This window comes from Denticeps clupeoides, chromosome 7 (assembly GCF_900700375.1).
Source record: "Denticeps clupeoides chromosome 7, fDenClu1.1, whole genome shotgun sequence".
NCBI lineage: Eukaryota > Metazoa > Chordata > Actinopteri > Clupeiformes > Denticipitidae > Denticeps > Denticeps clupeoides.
The window spans coordinates 16,721,861-16,749,793 of record NC_041713.1 but is presented as its reverse complement, the minus strand read 5'-3'; the positions used below and the strand labels follow the sequence as shown (position 1 = coordinate 16,749,793).

At 42.3% G+C, this 27,933-nt stretch overlaps 1 protein-coding gene across 1 annotated transcript; it reads right to left on the bottom strand.

Annotated features, from left to right (window-relative positions):
* Nucleotides 1-6,169: 6,169 nt before the first annotated feature.
* Nucleotides 6,170-8,389, bottom strand: pmp22a (peripheral myelin protein 22a). The gene is made up of 5 exons (XM_028987088.1): nt 8,260-8,389; nt 7,586-7,675; nt 7,380-7,473; nt 7,089-7,229; nt 6,170-6,953 (listed from the first exon to the last, which is right to left on the bottom strand). Exons 2-5 carry the CDS (start codon nt 7,661-7,663, stop codon nt 6,793-6,795), a joined length of 474 nt encoding a protein of 157 aa, XP_028842921.1. The 5' UTR covers nt 7,664-7,675; nt 8,260-8,389; the 3' UTR covers nt 6,170-6,792.
* Between the last annotated feature and the right edge of the window lie 19,544 nt (nt 8,390-27,933).

The following is a 27,933-nucleotide window of genomic DNA, read 5'->3' as shown; positions in this document are numbered from 1 at the left end:
CACATACGCAGTATTTTGAGCACAGAGCCGGTCTCAGCATCACTCAAAGTGAGCAGCCAGCCGCGGCCTAATGTTCATTAGCAAGACAAAGCTGCCGGGACGGGGATGGACTTTGATTTCCTTGAGATTTATGGGCGTGATGAAATCAGCCCTGAATACGCCCAGTTTCTCCCGTTTTCTCTATCATTTACTCACTTCTGAAGGGCCGGCTTTTGTGCTGGGGAGACTTTGGGGATAAAAAGGCAACAAATCTGAAGAGAGAAAGAGTCAAGGGAGCTTTTTTCTTTTGTTCCCTTTCTTCTTTGCCAATTAGAAGCATTCGAGGGACTTGAAGTGCTCTTTTCAGGGCCTGCTCCAGCTGACTCCAGCTTTGGACTAAAAGAAGCTGCTTCACCACTGAATGCAAAGCTCAGACCGGAGGGCAGAATGAAAGACGGGGAGAGCACGCCTGCCTGCTTAAGCATCAGCCGCCCATTATGAGTCCTGGGTCAAGCCAACATTCAGATCCATCCAGGTGGAGCCTAAACCCCGCAAGATGCAGAAAGTTATAAAGTTTGAGTTATAAGGGCCGGACAGCGATATTTGGTGCGGGGGGTGTCAGGGCCGAATCCTCTCCCGCTGCTCTCCACGTCCAGACGGGGCTTTGTGTCCTGCAGTAAATACTGACTGTGTCCCCCGATGACCCCCGGAGTGATAAATCACCTGTGGGGTTAACCACGTTTGAAATGGAGCTGCGAGGCCATTATGGGCCCCCAGGGTTTTCTTGACATTGCCAATATGTTATCAGTGGACTTGGGGGGTTTGCAAAAGCTGCTTTAATTGTGGACTTTTTTTTTTTTTTTTTTTTTAGGAAGTCATAAAGTCCAGAGCAGTCTTTTTAACCACTGAAGTGAGACATTTGTAGCACAAGGTCCTCTTATCGACAGGAAAGAGTTCCTTCTAAATAAACTGTTAGGGGAAAATGTAAATGCACTGTGGGTATGTTTGGGTGAAAAGAGGTGTCTGTGTGAATGTGAGTGTTATCGTGTGTGTATGTGTGTGTGTGTGTGTGTGGAGGAACGCCTGCCATCGTGTAAACACCTGCCTCAGATGGATGGACATTGGCTCGTAATTGCGGACTCCGACACGAAGAGTGTGTGTGTCAGAGCGACAAGCTGATTGGCATAAATGGACCAACCCGACGTCCATTTCAGACTTGTTTACGCAAGGAAGCGGGTCTGCGGGACTGAAACAATGCAGCTGATGTCGCCGGCTGCTCTCCGGGCTTTGGGTGAGTGTAGTGACTCATGCAGTAGAGTCCTCACCACACTGTTCATTCAGCATGTCTTCTTACTTCTTTAAAGGAGGGTTGAGATCAGTTTTCCGGTGCTGGTAATATCACATATGATGCCACTAGTGTGTATTATCAAGGATCTCACAATACGATTATTTCACAACATATTGTGGTACTGTACATATTGTGATATTCTACAGTTTGTGAAAGTGATAGTGAAATGTATTGTCATATTGCGCACAGTGACACAACGAAATGTGTCCTCTGATTTTAACCAACACCCTTGGTGAGCAGTGGGCAGCCATGACAGGCGCCCAGGGAGCATCGTGTGGGGACGGTACTTCGCTCAGTGGCACCTCATTGACACCTTGGCAGATCGGGATTCGAACGATTCTGATTACGGGGCCGCTTCCTTAACCGCTAGGCCACCACTGCCCCACATTTTCTAAAAAACAAGATGCTGGGACCCATCTGTCATGTTTTGCGACTTCACAGTAATTCAAAGTAACCAGTTGTACAAAGTACAGCGCCACCTACAGGAGTGGCGGTTGTAGTCACCGAGTCTCATCTCTGCTGACCTCACTAGAGAAAATGCTCGACAGCACCACCCGGTGGGTTAAATTTGTATACAGATATATCGATATTTGACGTCCCTGTATAGATACAATATCACCCCGTAAAATATCGCGATATATTGCTGTATCGATATTTTCTAAGTAGTTTTTGCACTCTGCGAAACTGATATTAGGGTCGGGTCAGGTGCTTAAGCACAGCGAGATTGGCACTTTATTACACTTGTCACTCTTGCCTCACTAGAAGACCAAAGCATGCCTACCGTGACTCGTGAATTTCTCTTTTTTGTCAAGTTTAGTGAAATTTTACTCCTGCTGTAGACTTACTCGCGATAATCCAGCAGATCAAAGGGACGCCGAGGAATCCCATTTCAGTAATCCGTCGTGGTGCTACTCTTCGCGCCTTTTACAATAACACAACTGGAAGAGGATTAGTATCCGCTTACATACGTCGAACGTCAAAAGCGATTCGTGATGGCCACGGCTCGCCTGGCGCAACGCGGTGCAACGCGGTGTTAGAAACGTTCAGGTGGTTCTTCAAGGGAAACTTCAATTTTGCGGGGGGTTAAACTTTCTCGACCGACTTCGTGTGTATGAAGCACCACCTAGCGGCCATAGGTGAGAACTGCACCAGGTGGGCGCTGGTCCCGCGAGTCCAGTGGCCTGCGCCATGCGCTTAAATGCGGTTCTGATCCTCGTGCTTTAAGTAAGATTTCACGGGAGTCACTTCAGATCAGAATACGTTTATTAAACATATTACATATGCCCGTCTCAGCTTAAGTGCTCATTTCTTCGCTTTTCCTTTTTGAGAGTGTGGTCACAGCATCATACACCCATCCAACTATTCATCCATTATTTTATCATTTCATAACTAAGTTACATGCATACAATATATGCATAAATTAGTGTACAATTACAATCAGTGCATAAATCCTACATCGGAATGAATGAAATATTCTTATTAAATACTTTGTTCTTTACACAGTTGAATGAGCTGACAAGAAACTCCTCCTCCCAGACCTGGACTAAAGCATGGAGTGCGACATGATGTCCCAGATGTGCTCAATTTTATTCAGGTGTATGGAATGGGCTCTTGCATTAGGAGGAACCCAGGGCCAACCACACCAGCATATGGTCCTACCCGGGGCCTGAGGATCTAATCTAATATACCTAATGGCAGTCAGCCTACCTCTGGTGAGCACATGGAAGGCTTGCAGTCACCCAAAGAAATGCCACCCCACACCATTACTGACCCACTGCCAAAGCAGTCATGCTGGAGGATGTTGCAGGCAGCAGAACGTTCTCCAGACTCTGTCACATCGTCACATATGCTCAGTGTGAACCTGCTTTCATCTGTGAAGAGCGCAGGGTGCCAGAGGCAAACTTCTCTGGCAAATGGCAAAGGTTTTGGGATTTGAGCACAACCCCGACCTGTGGATGTCAGACCCTCATACCACCCTCAAGGAGTGGCCTGCTGGTGGCCATTTTACCACTAGAGTGAAAGAACCACCAGCATTCAAAAGTGACCAAAACATCAGCTAGACCGCACAGGAACCTAGACATGGTCTGTGGTCACCACCTGCAGAACCGCGCCTTTATTGGGGAGGTCTTGCTAATTGCCTATAATTTCATCCTGTTTTCTATGCAAATTGCATAAAAGCATGTAACATTGATTGTCAATGAGTGTAGCTTCCTAAGTGGACAGTTTGATTTCACAGAAACAACACATTGTGTTGTTTAAGTGTCCCTTTTTTTTTTTTCTAGCAGTTTACTTCCCGAGACGGTAGGGTGGTAGTAGCCTAGTGGGTAACACACTTGTCTATGAACCAAAAGACCCAGGTTAAAATCCCGCTTACTACCATTGTGTCCCTGAGCAAGACACTTAACCCTAAGTTGCTCCAGGGGGGACTGTCCCTGTCACTACTGATTGTAAGTCGCTCTGGATAAGGGTGTTTGATAAATGCTGTAAATGTTGAGACAAGTCACAATTTTTTGTGGTATCAGTCTTTTCTTGGTCTTGATGGGATGAAAGAGAAAGAGAGAAAACAGCGCATTATTCAAATTTAACCAGTCAGATGCATCTATTTTAAAAATGTTACATTGTAACATTTTCTCAACGGACACTCCCAGCACGTCATCATCCACACACACATTAAACACATCATGTTTAACGGCAACCAAATGTCCACAAAGTCTGTTTCACACGTGGGCCGTGGCCCAGAGCGGCATCAGCATCATGTATTCTGATTTTGTTGAACCACCTAGACAACATTTGCGTTCACCAGACATCTGGAGAGAAAGCACTGTGAAAAGTAAGATGACTAATTACAAGATCATTGACAATCTCTGTGTTTCTTGTTATCAAACTATGAGAAAAACTCCTAAATCTGAAAAAGAAGATTGTATCTGCACGCACAGTACAGTCATTTGTTCGGGGGGAGATATTTAGTTTTTTTGCAAGCAGCTAAAAGTGGCGCCTCAGTGGCGCCTTGGCAGTTTGGGATATAACAATTTTTCGTCTGTGTAGTCCTTCCATCAGCTGAGCCTGTTATGTCTGAAGGTTCAGTCATGGCAACTGGACTTTGGGTAGATCTCCTCCTGCCAGGGCGGGGCTGTCACATCTACCCACCCCCCTCCCCCTGCTTTTGTTTCACTTAACAAGGAGTGAGGTGAAACCAACCTGGAAGATAAATTTGTGGTCACAAGCCAACTTCCCTCAGAAAGTTCTGTGGATGCAGAATGAAACGTCTCTATGTTAAAGAAAGAAAGTCCAATTGCCATGACTCAACTTTCAGACAAAGTCACCTGGATGACTGAGAATCTTTACAGACCTGATTCTGTTATCTTTCAGCATGCACAGAAAACCAGTCTGTCCATGTCTAAATGCTATAATTGAAAAGATAACGTGAATTTGAATTTTAATGAGTAATAACCCTTAAAAGCTATGCCTTTTTTCTCTACAGTTGATCTGAGTAATGTCCTGTTGATTCTAGTCCTAGTCTGTTTTCAGTCTTGGTCTTGGTCTTGGTCTTGGTCTCGACAGTCCAAGTTTTGGTCTTGCCTTAGTGTGTCATGGTCTTGGTCTTGTACCCTCCAGTCCCAGCGATGATTTTTTCTCAGTTTAGGTGGTCTTGACTACAACACTACTTGCTATACAAAAATGTCTGTTGTACAGTGGAAGTGGGGTATTCTGTCTGTTTTGGGATTCAATAAGTGCCATCCACGACTTCCTTCTTTCTCACGCCGTTTGTCTCCGTGTGAGATTACACCGATTAACTCCGCAGAGGATGTGTGGCAGATTACAATGGTAGCAATTAACATGTTTTAGCAGTAAGTAGTAAATGGCTTCGCAAGAGACCATTGGAATTATCATAAAAGCTCTCACAAAGCAGAGGTAAGAGTTTTGGCCATTCTAAAGACAAATTACAAAGTAAATATGAACAAAATATCTACGTTTTATATGTTTTAATCTCGAAAAAAAAGTGTTATTTTACTTGAGTGAGCCGCCTGCTTTTATCTGTAGAGTTTATGAAGAGCCGCTTATAGTGTGGATTTGTTGATTCTGCTGTCAGCACCAGATAGCGCTAACTGCTCGACCCGCAGAATTGGATATTGGTTATCGATGCCGTCTAGATTCAGGCAGGGATTATTCTACTGAACTGCCTCATCAGCTCGTGTTTCAGATCTGATGTACGGCCTACAGGCCTGTCTTTGTCAGGCAACAGACCATCATTAAACTCCCCTGCTCCCTTACCTACTGGTTTTCTGCTTTTATTTCTATTCTTTCAATGAAATACCTGTAGCCAAACTGCTGAGAATTTGATATTTATTCATACTTTACACTGAACTCTATAGTTCACAGTATATTACAGTTTGATACTATATACTATTGTATTATAGCATTTTTGATCATTACAGAGTAAAATTCTATTAAAAGAACAGGTTGTATATTTATAAGAAACTTTTCACAAGCATTTTGATTTGATCGGAGCTTCCTTTTTTTTAACAACTGCACTTGCTAGAAAGAGCACCAGGAAAGAGCACCAGTGGCCCCGTAATCAGAAGGCGCATGTCATGGCTGCCCACTGCTCACCAAGGGTGATGGTCAAATGCAGAGGACACATTTCACTGTGTGCACTGTGTGCTGTCCTGTTGTGTATCACAATGACAATCACTTCACTTTAGGTGGAGTACATCATACTTACTTGTATGTACACGGATCTGTGCGATTTAATATTTTATACGCTTAAAAGGATGTTCATAGATATTTGTCGAGGTCTGGCGCACTCTTGTGTTTACCCGAGGTACTGCACGTCAAAACCAATTTCAAGCAAAATACTCTGATATTTTATTAAAAAAAGTACAATAAGTAAAAATCCTTTTTGTACAGGAATATTAGATACAAAACAGATACAAAACATAAAATACTACAGTTCAACATAACATACATCAGGAGTTAAGCCTAAATAACTATGGTTGTCAAAACATAGCACCATTTTCATTTTGAAAAGAATTTTTTAAAATTATACACTATTCTTTGGTTTATAAAAAACATAAAACATGGAGTATTCAAATATAATAATCAAAGTTTGCGCTAAATGAATTTCCTCTGGCTGGTGTGAATCTTCAAGTTTTTTTTGTAATTATTATTTGGTGATAGTCCAAGAAAAGGAAGTTGATGGACTAAGAAAGTATCTCAGGTGCAGAGATAACACTGTCATTATAAACTATTTACAAAATGCATTATGCTCTATAAAAAAAATAAAAAAAGTGTTATAAATAGACAACCACCAAAACCACACAGACTCGAATTTAACCTGTTTAGTTAATTCCCCCCTCCCGATTGGTTTGTTGTCCACTTAGTGTGTGTGTCCTCAGAGGGCCACTGGGTTGCTATCTGTGGCCATGCTAACATGCTGACTGACAAGCGTATTGCCCAATAGAATTTTATTCCCTCTTCCTCAGAACAATGTAGATGAGTCCACTGATCAGGGTGAGAGGGAAGGCCACCCAGGCCAGTACGTAAGCATAACCGTAGCAGGCGGGGTCAGTCTCTAAGTCTGGCTTCATCACTGTGTAGATTATTGCTGCGCTCATCACAAAAAGGCCTAGAAAGAGAATGAGGAAAAGAGGTTAGGGCATCGTGCAAACCGTAACTCTTGCATTATGAAAAAGCAACAAAACTAATTTTATTATTACTATTTAATTAACACTGTGACAGTCAGTTAAGAAAAAATACTCACTGGCGAGAATCTGGAAGATGGCAGTGAAAAAGAAGCGTCCTCCCTTCACCAGCGTGAAGAGTTGGCAGAGGAAGAAGAACAATGACAGCAGGCAGAAGAGCACAGACAGAATCATGAGGGCTTGTACCGCCTGCAGCCAGTCTGATGGGGGAAAAAAGTCAGGGCCTCGTCATTTATGGCAAGAGGGACAACTAATAAGGGTGTGTCAGCCAACACCCGTATTGGATGGTGTTAACACATGACATATTAGCATTGAATGTTAAACCAGGCAACAGTAAAAGTTTAACAGACCATCACTAGGAGATTGCTGGCAGTGGTAGTTTGAGGTGGTTGTTGTACAGATGTACCAGAGATGTGCGCTTATGTTCCCATCGACTGTCCAGGCCTGGATAACAGGTCACATTCACAAACAATACAAACATAAGTAAGGAAAAAAAATAGACATGTTATGTAACACTCATAAAACACTCCAATTATAGCAATAATATTATACTCACATTGGCCGCTGTTGAAACTAGAAGAAGAATCAGATCCAGCAGGTGCAGAATTATGACTCCAATTAATATAATCAGCATTTTCGGCTTCAGCTAAACAAGAAAGAAGGAAACGATTGGACAAATTCTTATTCTCAAATTCTTTCTCTCATTAAAACGTTCTCCCGATTGCAATACACCGGCTGACCAGCAGGGTGCGCCACACGTACAGTATGGAGAGCAACAAAAAAAAAAGTTTCCTCCTACGCTAAATGTAAACTTCGTGCACGCTGTTTTTATTCATTGCGACGTGGGAAAAAACGACCAGGCAGAATTACAGCCCTTCGCACGAGTTTAAAAGGCGCTTCAGCGGACTTGTAAACACATTCCCCGCCACGTGGAAAAACTGCGCACGTCAAAATTACGACTGCAAAAGATTTTCTTCATTCTATTTTAGTAAAAAAAAAAAAGTTTATTTTAAACATGATTGCCCATCAGTTTATCTCGTACAACAACACCACGCCGTGAGAGAATAATGGAGGGAAGCTGTAAATCCTTATAGACAAACTCCAGCGCTGAGGCAATTTGAAATTCCGTGGGGCGGGGATAAAAACAAAAAAGTAAACAGCGGCCGTTTTCCCTCTAAATTACGCGGAAAAATAGCGGGATGAAGAAAGATAAGCAAGCACCCGACTTACATATATATATATATCTATATATATATCAGGCAAAGGTAAAAGAAAAGCGAAAGCTCAGACGGAGGTGGTGTAGTCCGCGGTGAGGGTCCCGCTATAGTTTTCCAGATGTGAGAACGCCGCCCTGGCAGCGTCGCGACGTCGGCCGCGCCCACAGAGCGCCGCGGCACGTGTTGCCAGGTCCGCGGAATTATCAGTAATCTTTGTATTTTTGCAAAAGCCGGATATTTAAACACTGACATCTGGGGACGGGTGCTTCTTTCGAATACAGTAGAAATTAGCTAAATCTTTTCTTCAACATAGTCGAATTAACTTAACTCTCTCTATATATGTTTCGCACCTGGTGTTTTTAAAGTTATTTGTCTAAAAATAGACAAATAAATCACATTGAGAGATAGACCTGTCTCAAAAATTATACATTACGCCCAAGACACACAAAAAGTGGGTTTTATTTAGTCCTTTTTGGCAGACAGATTGTTTGTATTGTGCTGGTTCTTTGTTTCTCTTGCACGATCTGGCAACATGAACCGTTACTTCAGTGGAACATGATGGAAACTGAGAAAACAACAAACTAGTGGGAACTGCTGAAACTGACAAATGACTGGAGCCCCCTCCCAATAAATAAAGGCTTGAGCATGATCACATAGATACATTTTTTCATAGAATAATTATTCTATGTTATAAGGCTGTTATTCTGTTATAAGGCTTTTTAAAGACTTTGCAGATGTCCATTCCGTCTACCCACCTAGATGAGCCTTGGCTAGATGTATAACAGGCACTATGCAATAATATAGAGATTTCAGACCTATCGTTCATTAGCTCAATTATGAAATGACAAGTATGCTTTAAAAGCATCAGTATCAGCTAATCTCTAAGAACATGGTGAGAGTTTCTAAAAAAAACAAAAAAAACAATCCAAACATACTACAAAACAATAATATGATATTATATTAAAAATTACATTCAAAATTCTAAATCAAATCAAATTACAAATATCATCAAGTGTGGTAGAATTCCTTAATGTAAAAACTCCCAAATTACTGTCTTTTTCCGAAATATATGACTGATGGAAGATCTACATTTACATTTACATTTAGAGCATTTATCAGACGCCCTTATCCAGAGCGACTTACAATCAGTAGTTACAGGGACAGTCCCCCCCCTGGAGCAACTTAGGGTTAAGTGTCTTGCTCGGGGACACAATGGTAGTAAGTGGGATTTGAACCTGGGTCTTCTGGTTCACAGGCGAATGTGTTACCCACTAGGCTACTACCACCCATCTATCAGTCAGCTCAGACCACAATTTGTTTAAAAACATTTAAATTGACTAGAAATACCAATACAATTGATAGAGGGCACTATACAGGTCAAAGGATGTTCAGGGTGGGTTTTACATCAACTAAACTGCTCACACTGTCAGGGTGTCACACCTGACAATTACATCCTTACCATATCATACCATACCAACTTTATTTATAAAGCACTTTAACATATAGTCCTGGGACCCAAAATGCTGTACAGAAAATTGAGCATAACACATAAAACACATACAACAATTTAAAACAGTCCCATAAAAAAAACACATAAGTTTGACTTCTTCGAAATGCAAGGAGAAAATAATTTCAGGTGTGATTTAAAAACTGAGAGTGAAGAGGACTGTCTAACTTATCATTCCACAGTCTCAGGCAGAAAAAAGCACAGTCCCCTCTATGCTTAGTTTTTGGCACACTAAGGAGTTATTCAGTTGACCTTAAAGGCCAGGAGGGTGTGTAAGGAGTTCTGAGATGTAGGGATAAAAGTGTGTGGATAAAACCATGGTAAAATGTGGTCATGCTTTCGTGTACCAGTTATAAGATGTGCAGCAACATTTTTCATCCTTTGGAGCTGGGTGATATAGGATGCACCAGCCCCCATGTAAAGCGCATTGCAGTAATAGATACAGGTGGTAATGGAAGCATGGATTGTGGTCTGAAAGTGGTGCTTGAAGATTATTTGCTTGATTTTACTTAACTGTCTCAACTGGTAGAAGCTAGATTTTACAACAGCCCTAATTTTGCAGTCAAACTTCAGGTCAGCATCCACCTTTACCCCTAAATTAGTGACTGTGGGCCTAATACATTGAGTAAAGGTAGGTTGAGGGTCTCAGTGGGACACCCAAAGACCATTACCTCCATTTTGTCATCATAACATTTTAAGAAGTTATAGGACAGCCAGGCCCTTAGTTCGTCAAGACACTGTATTAGAGGTGATACAGATTATTTCTCTCCCAAGGGACATAGATCTGGCAGTCATCTGCATAGCGCTGGAATGCTATACTAAAAGAACAAGTAAAGGACCTACAACTAAGCCCTGGGGGACACCATACAGAAGGGGGGCAGAGGAAGACATATGGTCACCCAAGCTGATTCAGTTTAATCCTTCAAGTATGACATCCACGATCTTAGGTTCTGTCCACCTGTTCAGAGGTTTTGGTGCAGGGTTTGTAAAGACTTGTCAAAGTGTCTGAAATGTACCATTCCAGCCTCCCCTTCAATCGGCATCCCAGACAGTGTCACAACAAAAATTAATACATGGCTTTCACTGCCTTATGCATTGCTGAGAAAACTGTTCTCATGAACTGGAAAAATAAAAATAATCCGAATATCAATCAGGCTAGAGTTTGTCAGGGTCTGGGGGGCTTGAACACTTATTCAAGCAAGTTTCAGAAAATTAAAATAAGGATTTCTCATTGAATGTACAAATTGTATAAATAATGTGATATTCTTTTGCAACAAAACCTATACAATAACTATTCCTATGTTTGTGATCAAACTGCTTCAAAAATGTGTGGTGTATGGTGACTGGGCGTGACCCGAGGCGTTGAGCCGTATTTTTAGTCTCTATGTGAGTGGGACAGTGTGTGGTGTGTGAGTGTGTGAGACCTGTTCCTGAGGCCCTGTGGTATGCGCAGAATGCCGGCATGAGTAACGACACCTCTGTTTACCTTCTGCCTGTGACAGGTTGGCGGACCGCGCTGGTGGTGGGTGGGTGATGGGAGAAGTGGGTGGAGCTGCTCACAGCAGTAAGACCCTCTGCACTTCTTCTATGACCAGAGATTGTAAACAATGCCGTGGTGGCCGTAGGCTCTGGATTGAGTTTGCCTCCTGGAAGCGGTGTAGCTGTGGCTTGGATTAAAGGCCTGAGCGTAGCTACATGGCAGAAACTTGGCCACCGCACGAGATGCCGCATGAGTCATGTGATGTATTCTGGGCCAGCGCCAAGGGTTCACAGCGTCGGGACACATCGTCTTTGCTGCCTTCTGCAGGTGCTGCAGTTTGGACGGCTATAAATACCTTTGCCAGGCTACGGCCTCATTATCACACCATCGCTGACACACGCAGCCTCACCAAGAGTCATGGACAACCTACCCCCAAAGCCCCACACATACACAACATCAGCTGACTAACACACTCCAGGGTGCTTCTCTTGGAAAAATTATGGATAATATATATCAGTGATGTATAAAATGTGCTTGTCTTTTTTCCAGTGCAATTGAAATGGGGTTGGTAGAAGCACAATACTGTAAAAGCACTGTGTGTTCCTAACTAGTAATGAATTAGTAATAGAAATGGGCTATTTTGTCATGATTCTTTGTCTTCCATGAATAACTATGGACTGCAGAAGACCAGTGTTGTTTTTTTAAACCTTCACATAAATTATTACTTTAAATATTTCACCCCAGAAAACAATTTTAAATCACACCCTAGTGAAAGCAATTCCTCTCTAAAAATGTTTTTGAGGTATTGGCTGAGAAACACTGAATATAGTTCTCACAATGTATAGAACTCATGGTAGAATCAATACTGTAATTTATAATTTATAAGCTTTTTCAATAATACAATTTTCAAGTGAAGTGTCTAGTCATTCTTGTATTTAATGCCAATTTTTTTTCTACTGGAATTGTATAGAAATGCATCCTTGAAACATGCCACGTATGGCACATTCACCAACCTTTACGTTCTTACTCTACATCTCTACTGGAAATGAGGGGTAGTCTGTCATAGTTTTGAGCTCTTCTTCTACTAATGAACAAAATATTAAGCAAAAAGAATTTGAATATGAAATGGGTTCTTTTTTATTTTACTGCTGTGTATCCTCTCTGAAAAGCTTCCAGTGAGATATACAAAGGAAAATCACCACCACCATAAAACAAAAGCAGAGATAGACAGACAGACAGACAGACAGATAGACAGACAGATATATAGATAGATAGATACATATAGAGGCAGATATAACGCAGTCACCTCCACTGGTATGCATGCACATGAACAAACTGGCAACCTTGTAAACCTTCTCAGCGCACCAGCATGGTGTTTAGAGGAACTTTCCAAAGACATCAATCATTCATTATAGGCAATGCTAAAACAATTCATGAAAGTGTTCCCACACCAAAAACGGAATGTTATGGCAGCAGTCCTATTACAGAGAATTGTTGGCCGGGTGTGGATTTGTATGAAAAGTGTGACTCTGACGTGATGTGCATCTCAGTCAGTGACAAACGGCACCTCGCCAAACCACATGTTCAGAGAAGCATGAAACCAAAAAATGTTGAGCCTACACCAGCGCTATTCAATCAAAAGTCACTGAAGTCCAGTTTTTAAATTTAATCCAAGTAGAAGGTCTGAACCGAAGTTCATCTTGTGTCTTAAAGAAAACCGAAACTTCAGCAACGGTGCTTTAGCACTCCGTCACAACTGTCCCATCACTAAAAGTATTTTTTATGTTGCCCCAAAGGCCACGCTACCTTTAAGGAACATTCGTTTGCACGGTGCTGCGCTGTAAATGGATGTGTGATGAGTCTGTTGGTAGATCTGTCATACTGCGCTTGTAGTTTGGATATTTTGCGTGCCCTCCATCCATTTCTCCATCCATTCATCTTTAAAATGACGATTTTCATTCTACTTTACTACTTAACTCTCTTTCTTGCTGGTGTGGTAAGCTAACAATTTTATTGGCTCAACTGAGTTAAGCTATTATCGTATTAACTGGAGTGGCAGCGCCCGCGGTCAACAGCCATGACCATCCAAAGTAATGCTCCATGAAAATGACTTTGTATGTGTCCGGACAGAACCATCTCCGGTTCCGGACCGAGGTTCGCCATTTGGTTATGGCTGGTCTACCAGATTACTTTTCATTAATCATTAGATCCAGTTCGCATTGACATCAATGTTTCCTTGTGTGCAGAAGTGACATTTCTGAACTGCCACAGCACATTGTGGTTTCCAGTCAAATGTGTGTGTGTGTGTGTGTGTGTGCGCGTGTGTGTGTATGGTTTAAATCAGTGTGGCCAGCTCGACTAATAAAGCCCTTGTCTGTCTTTGATTACTTTCCTCTGGCAGCGTAAGGGCGAGCTCGACAGTAACCCTGCAGAGTCGTGACCTGCGCATAATGAGTGATAATGCTGGAAATATTTCAAACAAACACTCATTCTGTCTGTCCCTGTGAAGTGGCCTGAGGGAAAAAAGGGCCTTTAATTTACCGAAATCGTGTGTTTTTAAGATAACAGATTTAAGAAGCATTTTGGTTTGAAGAGAGTTTATGTGTGTGTGTGTGTGTGTGTGTTGGGGGGGGGGGGGGTCTAAACCACACCAACTACACACAACTGCTTAACTGAGCATATCTGCAGTGCAAGATGAATGCCAAGCAGAACCAATGTGTCCTGGTATTATTTGTGTGCTGACCGTAAACAGTTACATCAGCTAAATTCACACAGGCACATACAATAACAACAAAAAAGTCGTACTTTCAGACTGGGAACTGACCGTCTGTATCTGAATGAATCTTTACTTTGCATGACTATTTTATATATATCTATATTTAATATAATATGTACTTTTTTTGACATACACGTTTTATATAGATGAATATATCTGTCTCACAGTCTCACAATCTCAAAACAAGCTCATTACTCTAGTTTCACTTAATTTGAGTGACAGCTATAATGTTTCTTGCACCATCCAGACATCAAGATGGGACTTACAAACAGAGAAAAGACAATCCCATCTTGGCATGTGGTGCACTCTACATAACATCGTTTCACACTGAATATATTCATCCACTATTCAATTACATTTCTGTTTCTTTACAGTTGTGTCAATTACTTTTTTTTTTTTTACTTTGTTTCCAAACCAATATTTTTTACTTTCACTTAAGTAATGAAGTTGAGTAAATGCTTTAAAAACACACACACAAAAAAAATGTGTGGAATGTTGCTACCCCTAGTTCTCCAATTACTCTACTACTTCCTTCTCTGGTGTGTTTTTCTTTTACCCACAACTTCATGCCTTGGCTCAGGTTGCATGTGTGTGTAAGTATGTGGGGAACACAGCTGGTATTTCAGTGGTAGTTACATCAGTGCCGCTGCCTTAGATGAAAATTTGTTGAACTCTGTGTTGGCCAGACTGTCCATTGCAATTGCCCGTAGGGGTGAGTGTGTTTGTGTGCCCCGTTCTGGGTGAGTTCGCACCCTGTGCCAAGTGTGCCAGTAACAGGACTAAGTGGTTCTAGAAATATGTGTATGTGTGTATTTGCCAACTTTGTGCCAACAGAGCTCATGTTGCCAGTTGCTGCTACAAGTGGCTGAATTTCTGTTACCTCCCTTGGTCTCTGGTACTACAATTGTGTCCCTGAGAAAGACACTGAGTGTCTCCAAGGGGACTGTCCCTGTTACTGCAGGATAAGGGTGTTTGACAAAAATGCCAATGAATCTTAAATGTCTCTGGTCATCACATTGGACATAGTATCTTCCCATGTGGTTGGCCCTTAAGACATCTATAATACTCAGTAGGAAATTGTTTGGGCATAGCATATGTACTTGTCCTCAACTCATCAAGCATAGTTTGGACCTACGGATGGGTGACATTGTTTTCTCATCACATTATATATCTTTGCAATAACCTGTCATGTAATAACTGGATTTTCAGATCGGACATAGAGGAATTCATTCCTCCTGTGTAAAGGGGGTGGACATTAACTAAAGGACTCTGCCTCACCACAGAAGGTGTGCAATTGCTTGTTTCGCGCTACACAAGTTTAATGTGTAACCAGTGTGTGTTTGTATGTGTGCACGTGTGAACAACACCCTCCCGAGGCAGCCGGATCGCTCCGCTATTCCAGCCCGGAGCACCCACGTTCTCCTGATTGGCTTTGGACGGCGGCCGAGGCTGGCAGAGTGCAGCCACATCTGGGCCGGGACAGCTGGAGCGGGAAACCTCACACCATGGGAGGGAGAGGGAGCGAGGAGCGTAAACTGCGCAGCAGCCTGTTGACAGCCCTGTTTGAGTCCCCCCCCCCGCCGTGGGTGTGTCCAGAAAGGAGCGTAATGTCATGTGACAGGGGGCATCCACCAGACTCCATCTGTGGACTGTGCACTAATGAAACTGTGAAAGAACGCAACCGAAACCTTTCATCTCAGAATTTGTCACACTCTGTTGCTGACATGGCGGCAGCGGGCAGTGCCAGCCTGGGTCCACTCTGTCACCTTTACCCAGAATTTCTCAGTCCTCCACTTACAGCGCTGTCCGGTACGTTCGTGTTTTGCCACTTAGCGACTTGGCCAGCCGAGAGGTAAAAGCAGCTCACGGCATGCTTATCATGGCTACATTTCAACATTGTGTGATGTGTTGTGTTATTTTGGCTTGTCCCTGTGGGCAGACGGATTCTCCGGGGTCGGGTCCACGTTCCATTATTTCCGAGTGCCGCGGGGCCTTACTGACGTTGCCTGACTTTCAAAGCGCATCAGCGTCCCTAAACTCACATCGCGGCGCCGAGCTCGGGAAGGGTGTGGCTTGGTCCAGTTGGGGCGAGCCTGACTGAAAATTCTCGAAGCTTTTTAAAGGCAGGCGAGCCCCACTGGACCCCCGTGGGACTAAAGACATTACTTACAGCAGCTATTTTTTGGGGGCCGAAACTGTCCCACTTTATCCCCATTCAGCTTTACAAAAAATGCCCTTTACTGTATAAACTCTCCCTGGGCAGTAACACCAAGCAAATAAATCAACGACTCTCTCTCTCTTTCTCACACACACACACACACACACACACACACACACACAACCCTGACAAAGCCCAGAACCTGGCACCCCAAACATCTGAAACATCTGTTAGCCATTATCCGTGGCTTCCTGTTCAGGACTGTGTCATCTGCACACATATCCAGTATCGCAATATTGAACATCTTGCAGGGATTGATGCAAGTTTTGGCTGCAGGGGTTTTGGAAAAGATCTGTGAAAAGTTTTGAGAGAAAACCTTTTTAGCATGTTTGCACGTGACCTTTTAAAATGTTTTTTTTTTTCTTTCTTTCCATGAAGCTTTGACATCGTTTGGCACAGACTCACAGAATCTGACACCTTCATGTGTCTGATCTTTCCAGTTGCTAAGTTACTAAAGTTAAAGTTAATTTTTTATTTCTTGCATTTTTTTTCTTGACAAAAGGATGGAGGAGGGGAGCGGTCAGGGCAAGGAAATATTAATGTGCAACTCCAGGGATTGTGTGGGTGTTTCTTTCCCCCTGCTTGCAGTAGTGGGGTTCAGTTTTTTTTTTTTTTTTTTGGCTGCCTGGGGTGTTGGCTCTGAGTAACAGAGGGCTAATCTGGCGTGGCTCTGAAACAGCTGAAATGGAAGCATGAAACACTAAAGACTCAGCTAAAGCCTGTAGGAACACAGGAGAAGATCAGAGGCTCCATAGATCAGGGGTTCCTGGAGAGCCCCCCTCCATTCAGGAATTTTCCTGTGCTTCCAGCCTGCCACATGCAATGACTGGAATCTTTTCCAAGCCATGCAGTGAAACAGTGTCACTGAGAACCTCCGCTTGTAGATTAATCTTAAACTATTTTAAGCTTGGCCGCAAAATTGTCCATCAGCATTTGAAAATGGTAATTTGAATGCTTAATGAGGTTTTTACTTGTTCCTAGTTTTTGTGTTCTGAACCAGTTCAATTCCTGTTCTGCTGTGAAGTGCAATGGATCTTTGCAACAGTTATAAAGGGTATGGCAGACACATGTACAAATAAGACATGTGTAATAAGCAACTGAGGGAAATAATCCGTTGCACACCTGGAAGTGAAACCGAGGAATAGCCACACTGAGCACAACAATGCAAGAAAATTATACCCTTTGCAAACCCATAAATGAAAACTGAAATTTATCAAGACATGTATAAGGTGTATCTAAGAAGACATCATGTTTAAGCACATTCAGCCCTAGGACCCAAAGGAATGTACAGAGAATTAAAAGATACATCAAATATATAGAAAATGATATATATATATATATATAAATTTAAATATAATTTTTTTTTTCAAATATCATTTTCTATATATTTGATATATCTTTCAATTCTCTGTACATATATATATATATATATATATATATATATATATATAAAGAGAGAGAGAGAGAGAAAGAGAGACCTGTGTGTATTAGAACAGCATACAAGCATAGGGTGCAGGGGTGACACAGTGGGGAAGCAGTGCATTACCGACTTCCAATCACGTGCCAATCATTACAGCTGTCGTCTGCCTGTATCTTGGCAACGTTGTGCCGTGCAGAACTGTTGCTTTGGCAGCCTGTCTGAATCAAAATTTCTTCATGTCTCAAAAGTGGCCGTATACAGGAGTCTGAAGGGCCAACTCGATTAATTCTTCTGTGACATTATTTAGGTTCATGAATGTATGGGTTGCATCTAGACTTCTTATTGTTTGGTATGTGCTGATTTTTCCTTTAACTTTACAATGTTTAAAACTTCAGGTAACAAGTTACATGGAATTCAATGACCGTACTGGTGAACTACTTCATTATCATCTTATATTTTGTTTATTGGCTATTTTGTCTCTTCAAGCATCTTTATCCACATAATAACCAGAGAGGAGTCACAGCCATTTCTGGAGCAGCAGTCGAAGATGACAGAAAATCAACTCCAGCTGACTGAGATTGAATAAAGCCGGATGGAGATACGGTGATGACCTTGATGACCCTATGGCTGGGCCACACATTCTTCCAGTGTTCTTCGATTGATTAATCAAATCTAGCGTTCATTTAACTCAGTGCCTGCAACAATTATCAACAAAATTGGTTGACTTGGGTTAACCAAGTCTCTGAATCCACCATAAGATGCCACATCCAGGCTTTTTCTATCAGTTACCAAAAGCAAGAATCGTGTTCTTTTTGACAATGAACACCCAGGGTGGGGGTGATGAAAGAACAAAATGGGATAAGATTCAACTTGGGTGTCGCAGGACCATGCTTTTGTCTTGCATAGCAGCTGTCTACAAGAAGAAATGTGACATTCCTGTCCCAATTGTTGTGCATGAAGATTCAACACCTCTGTTTTTCATGCCTTTTGTCTGACGGCAACGTGTGAAGTGTCGGCCGTCAGGACCGCCCACTCTCTTTGTCTTCCCCAGATGGGAGGCACCGGGGGCGTGACATCAGAAACAACAGGTTCTGATTGGTCTGTGACAACTTCCTGTAGGCCAGTGACAACTTCCTGTAGGCCAGGGGTACAACAGTCTCCTCACATGTGGAAAAGGGACTGAGCTTTCTTGCTCAGGGTTTTTTCCCCTTCTTCTTTTCTTTTTCTCTTCTCCCATTTTTTCTCATGGTTTTTTCTCTCCCTCTCTCTCTACTCTTTCTTCTTATTTTTATTTTCTCTGTAACCTTGGTACCTTTTTTACATTCAATATTCACATGTAACTACAATAATTATTTACCGGTGTTAATAAATTAGAAACTGTTCATTTTTTATCTCTATTGTGCCATGCCTCTTTCTGCCAGGTAACATCAAATTGGAGTGGTTGAATACAGTGCTTTTGTGTGGAGGGAGAAAGAGTTTTTCTACACTCAGTTCTCTCCACACCACATGGTCTTTTTTTACAACTCCATGAAATATAAAAACAGAATCAATTTTCTACTATGGCAACCTTGAGATCTGTTGAGAGCCAACCTTGAGAGCCAAAGAGAAGAGGAAACAAAAGAAGGTCTAGGACCCTAAATGATCTTGCCCACTTCTCTATTCCCCAACCCTTTAAAATGGTTCAAAACTGAGAGATTGCCAAAAGAGACTTTAGAAGAAGGGAGTAGGTGGTAAAATGTGTTTTTAATCCAATAACTATTTCATAAGAATTTTTTTTTTTCAGTGAAGCATCAAAACCTGAAATGGTGATAGTTTCTCTTCAAATAGGAGAGACTAAACAATGACATCAAGAGAAATTTGTATCAGTCCAGATCAGTGTCGGAATTTGTGGGTAATCTTTTCCCAAGACACTGACACCGCAAACGAGAGCCAGGAGAGTTTCACATTCAGGCCAGTGTTTGTGTTGGGGACGGTCAGTGTAACACCAGAGACCAGTGACTGGTCATTCTGTGAGGACACTTAACAGAAAGTATGGGGTTGTTTAGCTGGCCCATCCCCTGTCCAGCCCATTTTTCAAACCAAAATCAGTCACTCATCGTTCCCTCCTCAACAGAGAGTCGAAAGTGTCAAAGCACACAATCCCCACAGTCCAAGCCTCCATTCCAACCCTCACGGTCACCTACAAATTAGCTCCAGTGTAATGGTTCCTCCCCTGGAAGGCAGCCATGGAATATGTTGACATACAAAATGCTGTGAATTCCACATTGGATCCCAGCCCTGCTGAGCTCACCCCAAACACTCCCATCTTGCGAGTGCCTCAAAACATGTGTTTTCCCAAAGAAGCATTCACAGGCAGTTCATGCAAAGGGACCTCTTAAAGAAAGGAAGAAACAAAAATAAAGCAACTTTATCCAACCTAGTTTGCAGTGTGTGGAGCCCAAAGTTAACTCTGAAGAGCGGAATGATGCATGGTGGGGTTTAACACAACAGAGGAGGGAGGGGCTGCGTAATTGGAAACAGGTCTTGTTTGAGTTTGATTTTTTTTTCCATTATAAAGTTAGTCTTTCAAAACAATTACCTGAACACTCATTACCGTTGGCTTCAGCTGAAACTCTAGCCTTATTGCAGCATTTTGCTTGGAGCTGGGGAGGGCTGTTTTGTAGCTCCATTCAGCAGCATTACCCCATGTAGAGCATGAACCCAGCTAACACACATATATAGTTTCACTAACAACGTAAACGTAATTTGTCGCAATCTTCAGACTCCTCCTGTTAAAAAAAGTTTTTTTAATAGTAAATCTGATTTAGCCATCTTATATTCAAAACAAAATGCAACATGGTCACGATAACTCATTTGTGAACCTGCCTTTAACGCTTATGATGTTGCTAGGGAACAAATCAATTTAGTCTCAACCACTTGGTTCAATGAAAGAGAAATTACTTGTGTTTGACAGACCAATTCATGACAGTCTAGTAAAAAATTGCTGTCACATGAGGAAATAGGTTGATTAAGCAAAACGATGACAGGACATATAATAAATAATAAATTCAGATACTTAAATACCTTCAGAGCTAATTACTTTTAACTGAAGTGAGGCTGGATGAAGGAGGATGCCGCCTGGTGGGGTGACATTTACCATTGTGGCCTCACAACTCCAAAGCTGTTGGTCTCCTCAGTTTCCTCTCCACTTCCAAAGGCATGCATGAATTGGTGAGCCAAAATTGGAATGAATGTGTGAATATTTTACCTTGTACATGTACTGCGTATACCCAGGCATAGTTTAACCTCTGCTTTCAGTACTGAGGTCAAGCGGCATCGTTTTGGTGTGTTTGGTGTGTGTTCATTTTCCCTCACTTTGAGGCAGACCAGATCTCTTAATTTCCTCAGACAGCGGGACGTCCGCTGGATATTACTGTTGTTACATCAGAGTTTGCCCCCGGTTATCTTCAGCCGTGCACAGCCCCAGCCGTAAGAGCCAATCAGGAAGCAGCTACTCCGGTTTTTATTCTGTTCATCCCTTCATTAGACCAGATCAAAGGAATCAGTAAGACCCAACACTTAATAACGCTTCCCTGATAGCTGCTGCTGGCATTGTGTTGCATTCTGCCCCATTGATTCACAGCACTGAATCTGCAGATGTGTGTTTATGTGTGTGTGTGTGCTTGGGTGGGCCAAGTTTTCGGTTATATTTCCTACAGAAATTCATTAAAGTCAATAAAGACAGCTTGGCTTAAACTTTTTTTTTTTAACCGATAAATCTGTGAGGAGCTTTCTGCCCAGTATTTCTCTCTTATCCTCCCAGAGGAGGGAAGAGGGGTGAGATCTATCATCCTCCACAGGTCTCCTTGCTCTGCTGCTGCTTTTAACATTTCTCTGCAACCACAACAGCTGCCCAGCATCCAGCATTTGGGGTTCTGTCTCTCACACACACACACACACACACAGGACAACACCAATAAACATGTATACTGTGTATACTGTCCGTTGTGGTGAAGCTTGTTGAAAACAGTGATGTGACATGAGGAAAGTGGTGTAAAAATGGGAATAACCCAGTAGTTATGATGGAACAGATGCATTGCACAAAGTCCACTAATGAGGCACTGAAATAAGTGCGTAGCATACATATTAAACACTGATCAGTTCTACTGGCAATGACGACCTCTGTGCATTATCATATATGTGCTCTGATGCATCTTATTACATTTAATCTCCATCTTATTACATCTTTAACAGACTCAGTGTCTTCAATTAGGAACTAATGGGACACATTACTAAAGGTTTGTCACAAAAGCAGAAGAATTGCATTATTGCATAATACGCTTTTATTTTTTCCACTGAATCTCCACATGTTCCACTTTTTATGTTTGTAGATAGATGAACAAACACACACACACTTGGATGTTTCCAATTATAACAAACAGGGCTAGTTTTATAGAGAGTTTGATGGATGACATATTGTTCTGCCGTCAGCAGAGTGCTGTTTCAGTGTGTACAGGAGGAATCTGTTTTCATTTAGCATCTTTCCAGAAATGTGACAGTCTGACAAAAGAGATTTGGGGGGGGGGGGGGGGGGGGTTCCATCACTTCATTCATCTTTGCTCATTTAGGGAAAAAGAAAAAAAATAAATAAATCACCAGAAGCAGCTAGCAATTTTACTTCGCTTTACTCATCGTGATCACATCTATCTATATGAAATGGATTGTTATTGGTGGATGATTATAATTTATTATGTTAATTCTATATAACACGTAGTGCACAGGGAGTGTTTGCTAATGTTATATCACCAAACAGAATACTTGAATTAAAGTGCAAAAACTGAGGAGTTAATTTGCCCATATGATATACTGACTGGATGATATAATTATCCAGGTCTGACAAACTGAGTCTGAACCATCATGTTGCTGCGATCTCCAGTTCCTGCAGGTTCACTCTCTACAACATTCGCAAGATTCGGCCTTTTCTTTCACAACAGGCTACGCAGCTCCTCGTCCAGGCAATGGTCATCTCCAAACTCGACTATTGTAACTCTCTCCTGGCTGGAGCCTCTGCAGTCACCATAAAACCTCTCCAGATGATCCAAAATATGGCAGCCCATCTCATCTTCAATCAGCCAAAATACACCCATGTTACACCTCTTCTCACCTCTCTCCACTGGCTCCCGGTAGCTGCTCACATTGAGTTCAAGTCCTTGATGCTGCCTACAGGGCTGTAAATGGAACTGCACCCTCCTACATCAATACAATACTACCTAGCTACACTCCTGCTCTCTCAGACCTGCAAACAAAATGAGACTGAAAATTCCCTCTTCACTGGGTCTCCGATTCCAATCAACTCTGTTCTCCTTTGTTGTCCCTGGCTGGTGGAACAACTTGCCCTCCTCCATTCGACTAGCCGAGACTACCACCACCTTTAAGAAACATTTGAAAACATTTGTAAAGTTTTTCAAACGAGTCTAACACGCACACACACAAAAAAAAAACTTTTGTCTAACACCTAACAATTCCCTAGAATGTTCTATTATTGACAAGTTAGGCCTTATCAGGGCTCTTAGTTTTGTAACTCACAATCTATGGAAACCGAATGAGAATGGCTTGTGTCTTCTCCTGGTAAGTCGATTTGGATAAAAGCGTCTGCAAAGTAAAGTAAAGGTCTGGGTCTTTTTCATATAACTATTTGTTTGTATGAATAAAAGTCATACTTCTTGTGACATTAGTGAACACTCTCCAGCCACTTCTATTAAAGGCCCGAAAGTCCTATGAATGAAGAGAAGTCCTCAGGGTGCTAGTCGGAAGCGGATGGGTTACCTGGAAGCAAAATAGGTCACTAAAATTTCAGTTTTACTAAATATTCAATATTACTCAAAATGACTTGTTTACTGTTATTGTCAAGGTATTTCAAGACATCGGCCAATCCTTACTGTATAAATCTCCTTGGTCAGCTGCAAAAAGTCAGTTGACTTCATCAATATTTCACACCCACAAGCAGACACACGCAGACATCCACAGCACACACCCATGACTGCTCATGCCTCTGTCCTGCTGTCTTCTGGCTGCAAGCTCCAGTTTTCCTCGGCGCTCTTAACAGGTCCCCTGGCCACGGTAGATGTTGTTTTGGCATCCACAGCAATAGTGGAGAGCCAGAATGCTCAAAATTTTTCCGCCTTTCCTCCCGCAGGCCGGCTGTGAGCAGATGTCAGCTCAGAGGAGGAAGAGGACTGAGAAAGTGGCGTGATCAAGGAGCATCGCTGAGCTCTACAACTCATCTCTTCATCAGACACGTGCACAGCAAAGCGACGCCGTTGCAGTGCAGACGTCACTAAACTGTGAAGAGGAAGAATGGAGAAAACAGAGCGACAGAGCTAAATTATGACAAAGACTGGCTGCATATAAAAACAGGAAGTAACCCTGTGTAATGGAAAAGGACAAATCAGACGTCGCCAGTCTGTATATTAATACATACAGAAATATAACAGTAGTTAGCTGCGTGCAGTTAATGCACTCCATGAAGCCCAGAACACGATTAGGAGAATTTCCTGCTCGTAAAATTCTCATCTTGGAGCAAACTGTTCCTTGGAACACTGGGGAAAAAATGCATTTATAATATTACAATTTATAATATTGTCAAAAATATTCTGAGACTTTTAGTGTAATTTTACTGGACCTGAAAGGATGAAGATTTACCACTTTAATATAAAATGTTATACCAGAATATTTTTTTCAATAAATTACTTTTTTTCTAAAAAAAAAAAAAAAAAAAGAAAGAAAGTGCAGTAGAAATCTTGGGGCCAATGTGGAAATTCTTTGCAAAAATAAGACAAAGCTGCTGAAAATTGCAGTATTAATGATATGGCTGAGGTTAAAGGTCAGAGTTTAATCAATGCCAAAAGCAAGTGACCCTCTGCGGCCTCGGGGCTTCCTGGCCAGCGTTGACCCTGAAACCCCTGTCGTCCTGCCTGTAGTGTAACACAGTCCCAGGAAACAACGTGCCGAGAACAAGACAGGCATTGTGTGGATTCCTGAGGACAAGTGGCAGGAAGTGGGGTCGACTGAACACAGGGCTGCCCAGTTCTTATGACCATCGTGTGTCTTTGCAGTAACTGCGGCCTGGAATGCTGAGGGACATTATCCATGCATGCATGCAGTCGGTGACATACATTTTCCATCTGGAGGACCTAGAGGGATAATGTGACAGGGTCCTTACGTTTCTGAACAGCTGCACTGTTCCGTCTGAGTTGAGTGAAGTCCACTCAGTGTCATAATTACAATTACACCTAACCAGATTACAGTAGATACGGGCAGATTAAGATCTGGGATCCAAAATGAGATGTATGTTTGTTCAGAATTTCTATTCCAAGCTTGACAGGGAATGGGGGTGTGAAACCTTTTCATTTTAGTGAGTAACCTACATATTAATATGTGCAGAAAGAAAATAGTCGTACTAACATACAAGCAGCATTACATAACAGATTTTTCAATGTCTAGGCCATATGTGAGACAATTGCAACAATTGAAGTTTTTTATTTTTCTTTTATGTATGGGAAATGAGTGCTAATGTCAGTCAGCTAATCAATTTCATATATATATATATATATATATATATGTGTGTGTGTGTGTGTGTGTGTGTGTGTGTGTGTATGTTTCTGTGTTGTGGAGTGAATAATACTTCTGAGCTGTAACTTGTCTATATAAATTATCTGTAAATAAGTTATCTATGTCCTTTTCTCAAAGGTACAGTTAAAAGAAACCTTTTAAACACAAACATAGTTCTGCACTGTTCAGGGTCCTGTCATAGGAACCCCCCCCACCTCTGCCCCTGAATTGCATGTGGCTGGCGGGCGGCTCCACCTCCACCATCACAGTTCGGGCCTCTTCCTGGAGACTCCAACTTCCTCTGCCTGTTGGTTCTGGAGGTTCCTCAGGGTGTCCAGAGAGGAAGGCTGGTCTTGCCGCAGCTGGAGTTACTCTGGTTAAAAAGAAATCAAAAGCAAACTGTTTCTGGCCGAGGTCCAGGCTGAATCAGTGAAGCCTCCACTTCAATTGTGTGTGTGTGTGTGTGTGTGTGTGTGTGTGTGTGTTCTAGCTTGACTGCAGCCAAGGCTGGCCTCACACTCCGCCAAATGTCTGCAGTTTGAGTTGTCTTCGGGATCAGCTCCAGGCGGGCGGGGTGAGGAGCTTAGAAAATGGATGCCATTAGAGGGAAGTCGTGCAAATTTCTGTATTCAGCCTCTTTGACACCAAAGGAAGCAGAAATGGAATGAGCTGCCTGACAGTGATGTATCAATTCGGCACGAAAACGTTGAAAAGGAGGCCGTAAAGATAATTTGGTAAATTATTACTTTCTACCAGTAATGCATTCACAAATAATTTCATTTTTCTGTTTGGGGACAAAAGCTGGGAGCGGGGATGGGCATGGGAAATTTAAGACGTGTAGCTGGCCCTGTGCTCCAGGAGCTGTGATTTAAAGAGGAAGCAGAATATCGCAAAAAAAGGCCCAAGAGAGGCTTGCGAGAGGATCACGATACGAATATGTGAAAACTATCGCAATTCTTCGCCCTCTCCATCCTCTTTCGACAGCAAAAGATCCTAAGGCAAACAAACAGCACCTCGAATTCCCGAATCAAAACCGCTGTTTCCTGAACACATGAGGAAAGTAGCTGTGTGTGGTCCGCAGAGCAAAAATCGGGCGTTCAGGCCGGAGGTCAAGTGTCAGAACGCAGAGTGCTTGATGGCACAGCCCATGCAGGCCTTCCAGAGCAGAGTACACCTCTCGCAATAAATAGTTCAGTGCGCACAACCCCTTTCACACCCCAGTGCAGACACCCAGTCTTCGTTCCCACTGAGAGTGTTGTATATTCCCACATGAAGGGTTGTTTGGGAGAGATAAAGTCCCAATATACGTACGACGCGTTCAAGACCGGACACGAGGTACAGACTCTCAGGCTCAAACATTAGCTGTTATTCTAGTGGATGGATTAATAGATGGATGGATACATAAATATTCCACAGTGTTTCAGAAGAGTCAAATTATTCTCCTGAAATTGGGGTTGTCCATTACTGAACCATCTTGGAAAAAACGCAGTCCCGTCCAACTGTGATCGGAGATGACATTTAGTGAAGTCAGATGATAGAAAATGTACAGATGAAGTCACAGCTCTGTACTGTAGTGAACGTAAAAGCCTTTCCACACGCTTCTGAACTGAACGGCCTCACTGATCTCATGATCTATGGCGAAAGTAGCGTGAGCTGATGGCTCCAGATGTGTGAATGCAATGCAAAGCAAAGGCTCAAATTGTGCAAGGGTGAACCATTCAGCATCTTTGAAGACTTTTGCAGACTGACTATCCCAGCCTCAACACAAAATCATTAACACAACTCTGGACTGAAGTGTGCTTTGCGACATTGCAAAAGGTTGTCAAAACTGTGCCAAGACAAACGCAAGCTGTAATGAAAGCTAACGGCGGTGTATGTTATATATGTGTCGTAGCTTTGTGGGGACTAACCTAAAATGTCCAAGTGAGGACAGTTGTTGTCAGCAAGACAATATGGAAATAATGATGATTGTAACAAATTTCCTTTATCTTACTGAGATTAGGTTCATGGTTCGGGTGTCAAAGCGGTCATTATCAATAGGGTCGCTGTGTCCTCCTTAATCACAAAATAAAGTCTGCTTCATAAAGTATGCGCCATGGATGGAAACACTGGACGGAAAATCTGCTTTTAAAGCTGCATCCAAGGCAGCGCTGCGTTTCAACTGGTTTTATTATCATGTAGCATTTTTCCAAATAAAAAACGGCAAAAGCCAGAAATCACAAGAAAGGGGGAAAGGATCATATCGTAGTAGAGACATCATGCACCATGCCCGCTAAGAGGCCTTTTGATGTTTTTTTTTTTTTTTTTTTTTTACACCAACATCGGAGCAAGTTTTATTTTTCCTTTTTGAGCAGCACGAGAACTTTTGGAGGGGTGGGGATGTTCTCTCTGTCCTTTTGTGTAGCCATGTATTTCCGAGGAAAAAGAAACCAGGGTTTTTCCTCCCTCTCGCAGGAAGGGGCACAAAAAAAAGGAGACAAAACTAAACAAAACAACAAGAAAGAGAAGCGAATGAGGCATTTGGCCTTGTCTGATAAATATTTCAGCCCCGGCACGCCCGTCTGCTGAGCTGAAGAGCGATACTGACTCGCTCTTCATCATGTCATCACAATGGAAGCCAGTAGACTGACTAACATGATACAGCGGCAGGCTCTTTTCTGAAGTGAAAAATGGAGGAAGCGAGCATTTCCACCCAC

Coding starts and splice junctions, on each gene's coding strand:
- pmp22a (XM_028987088.1), bottom strand. CDS start 7,663: ATGCTGATTATATTAATTGGAGTCATAATTCTGCACCTGCTGGATCTG. Junction 7,230..7,379: donor CCAGCAATCTCCTAGTGATG/GTCTGTTAAACT, acceptor TTCCCCCATCAG/ACTGGCTGCAGGCGGTACAA. Junction 6,954..7,088: donor CATCTTCCAGATTCTCGCCA/GTGAGTATTTTT, acceptor TTCTCTTTCTAG/GCCTTTTTGTGATGAGCGCA.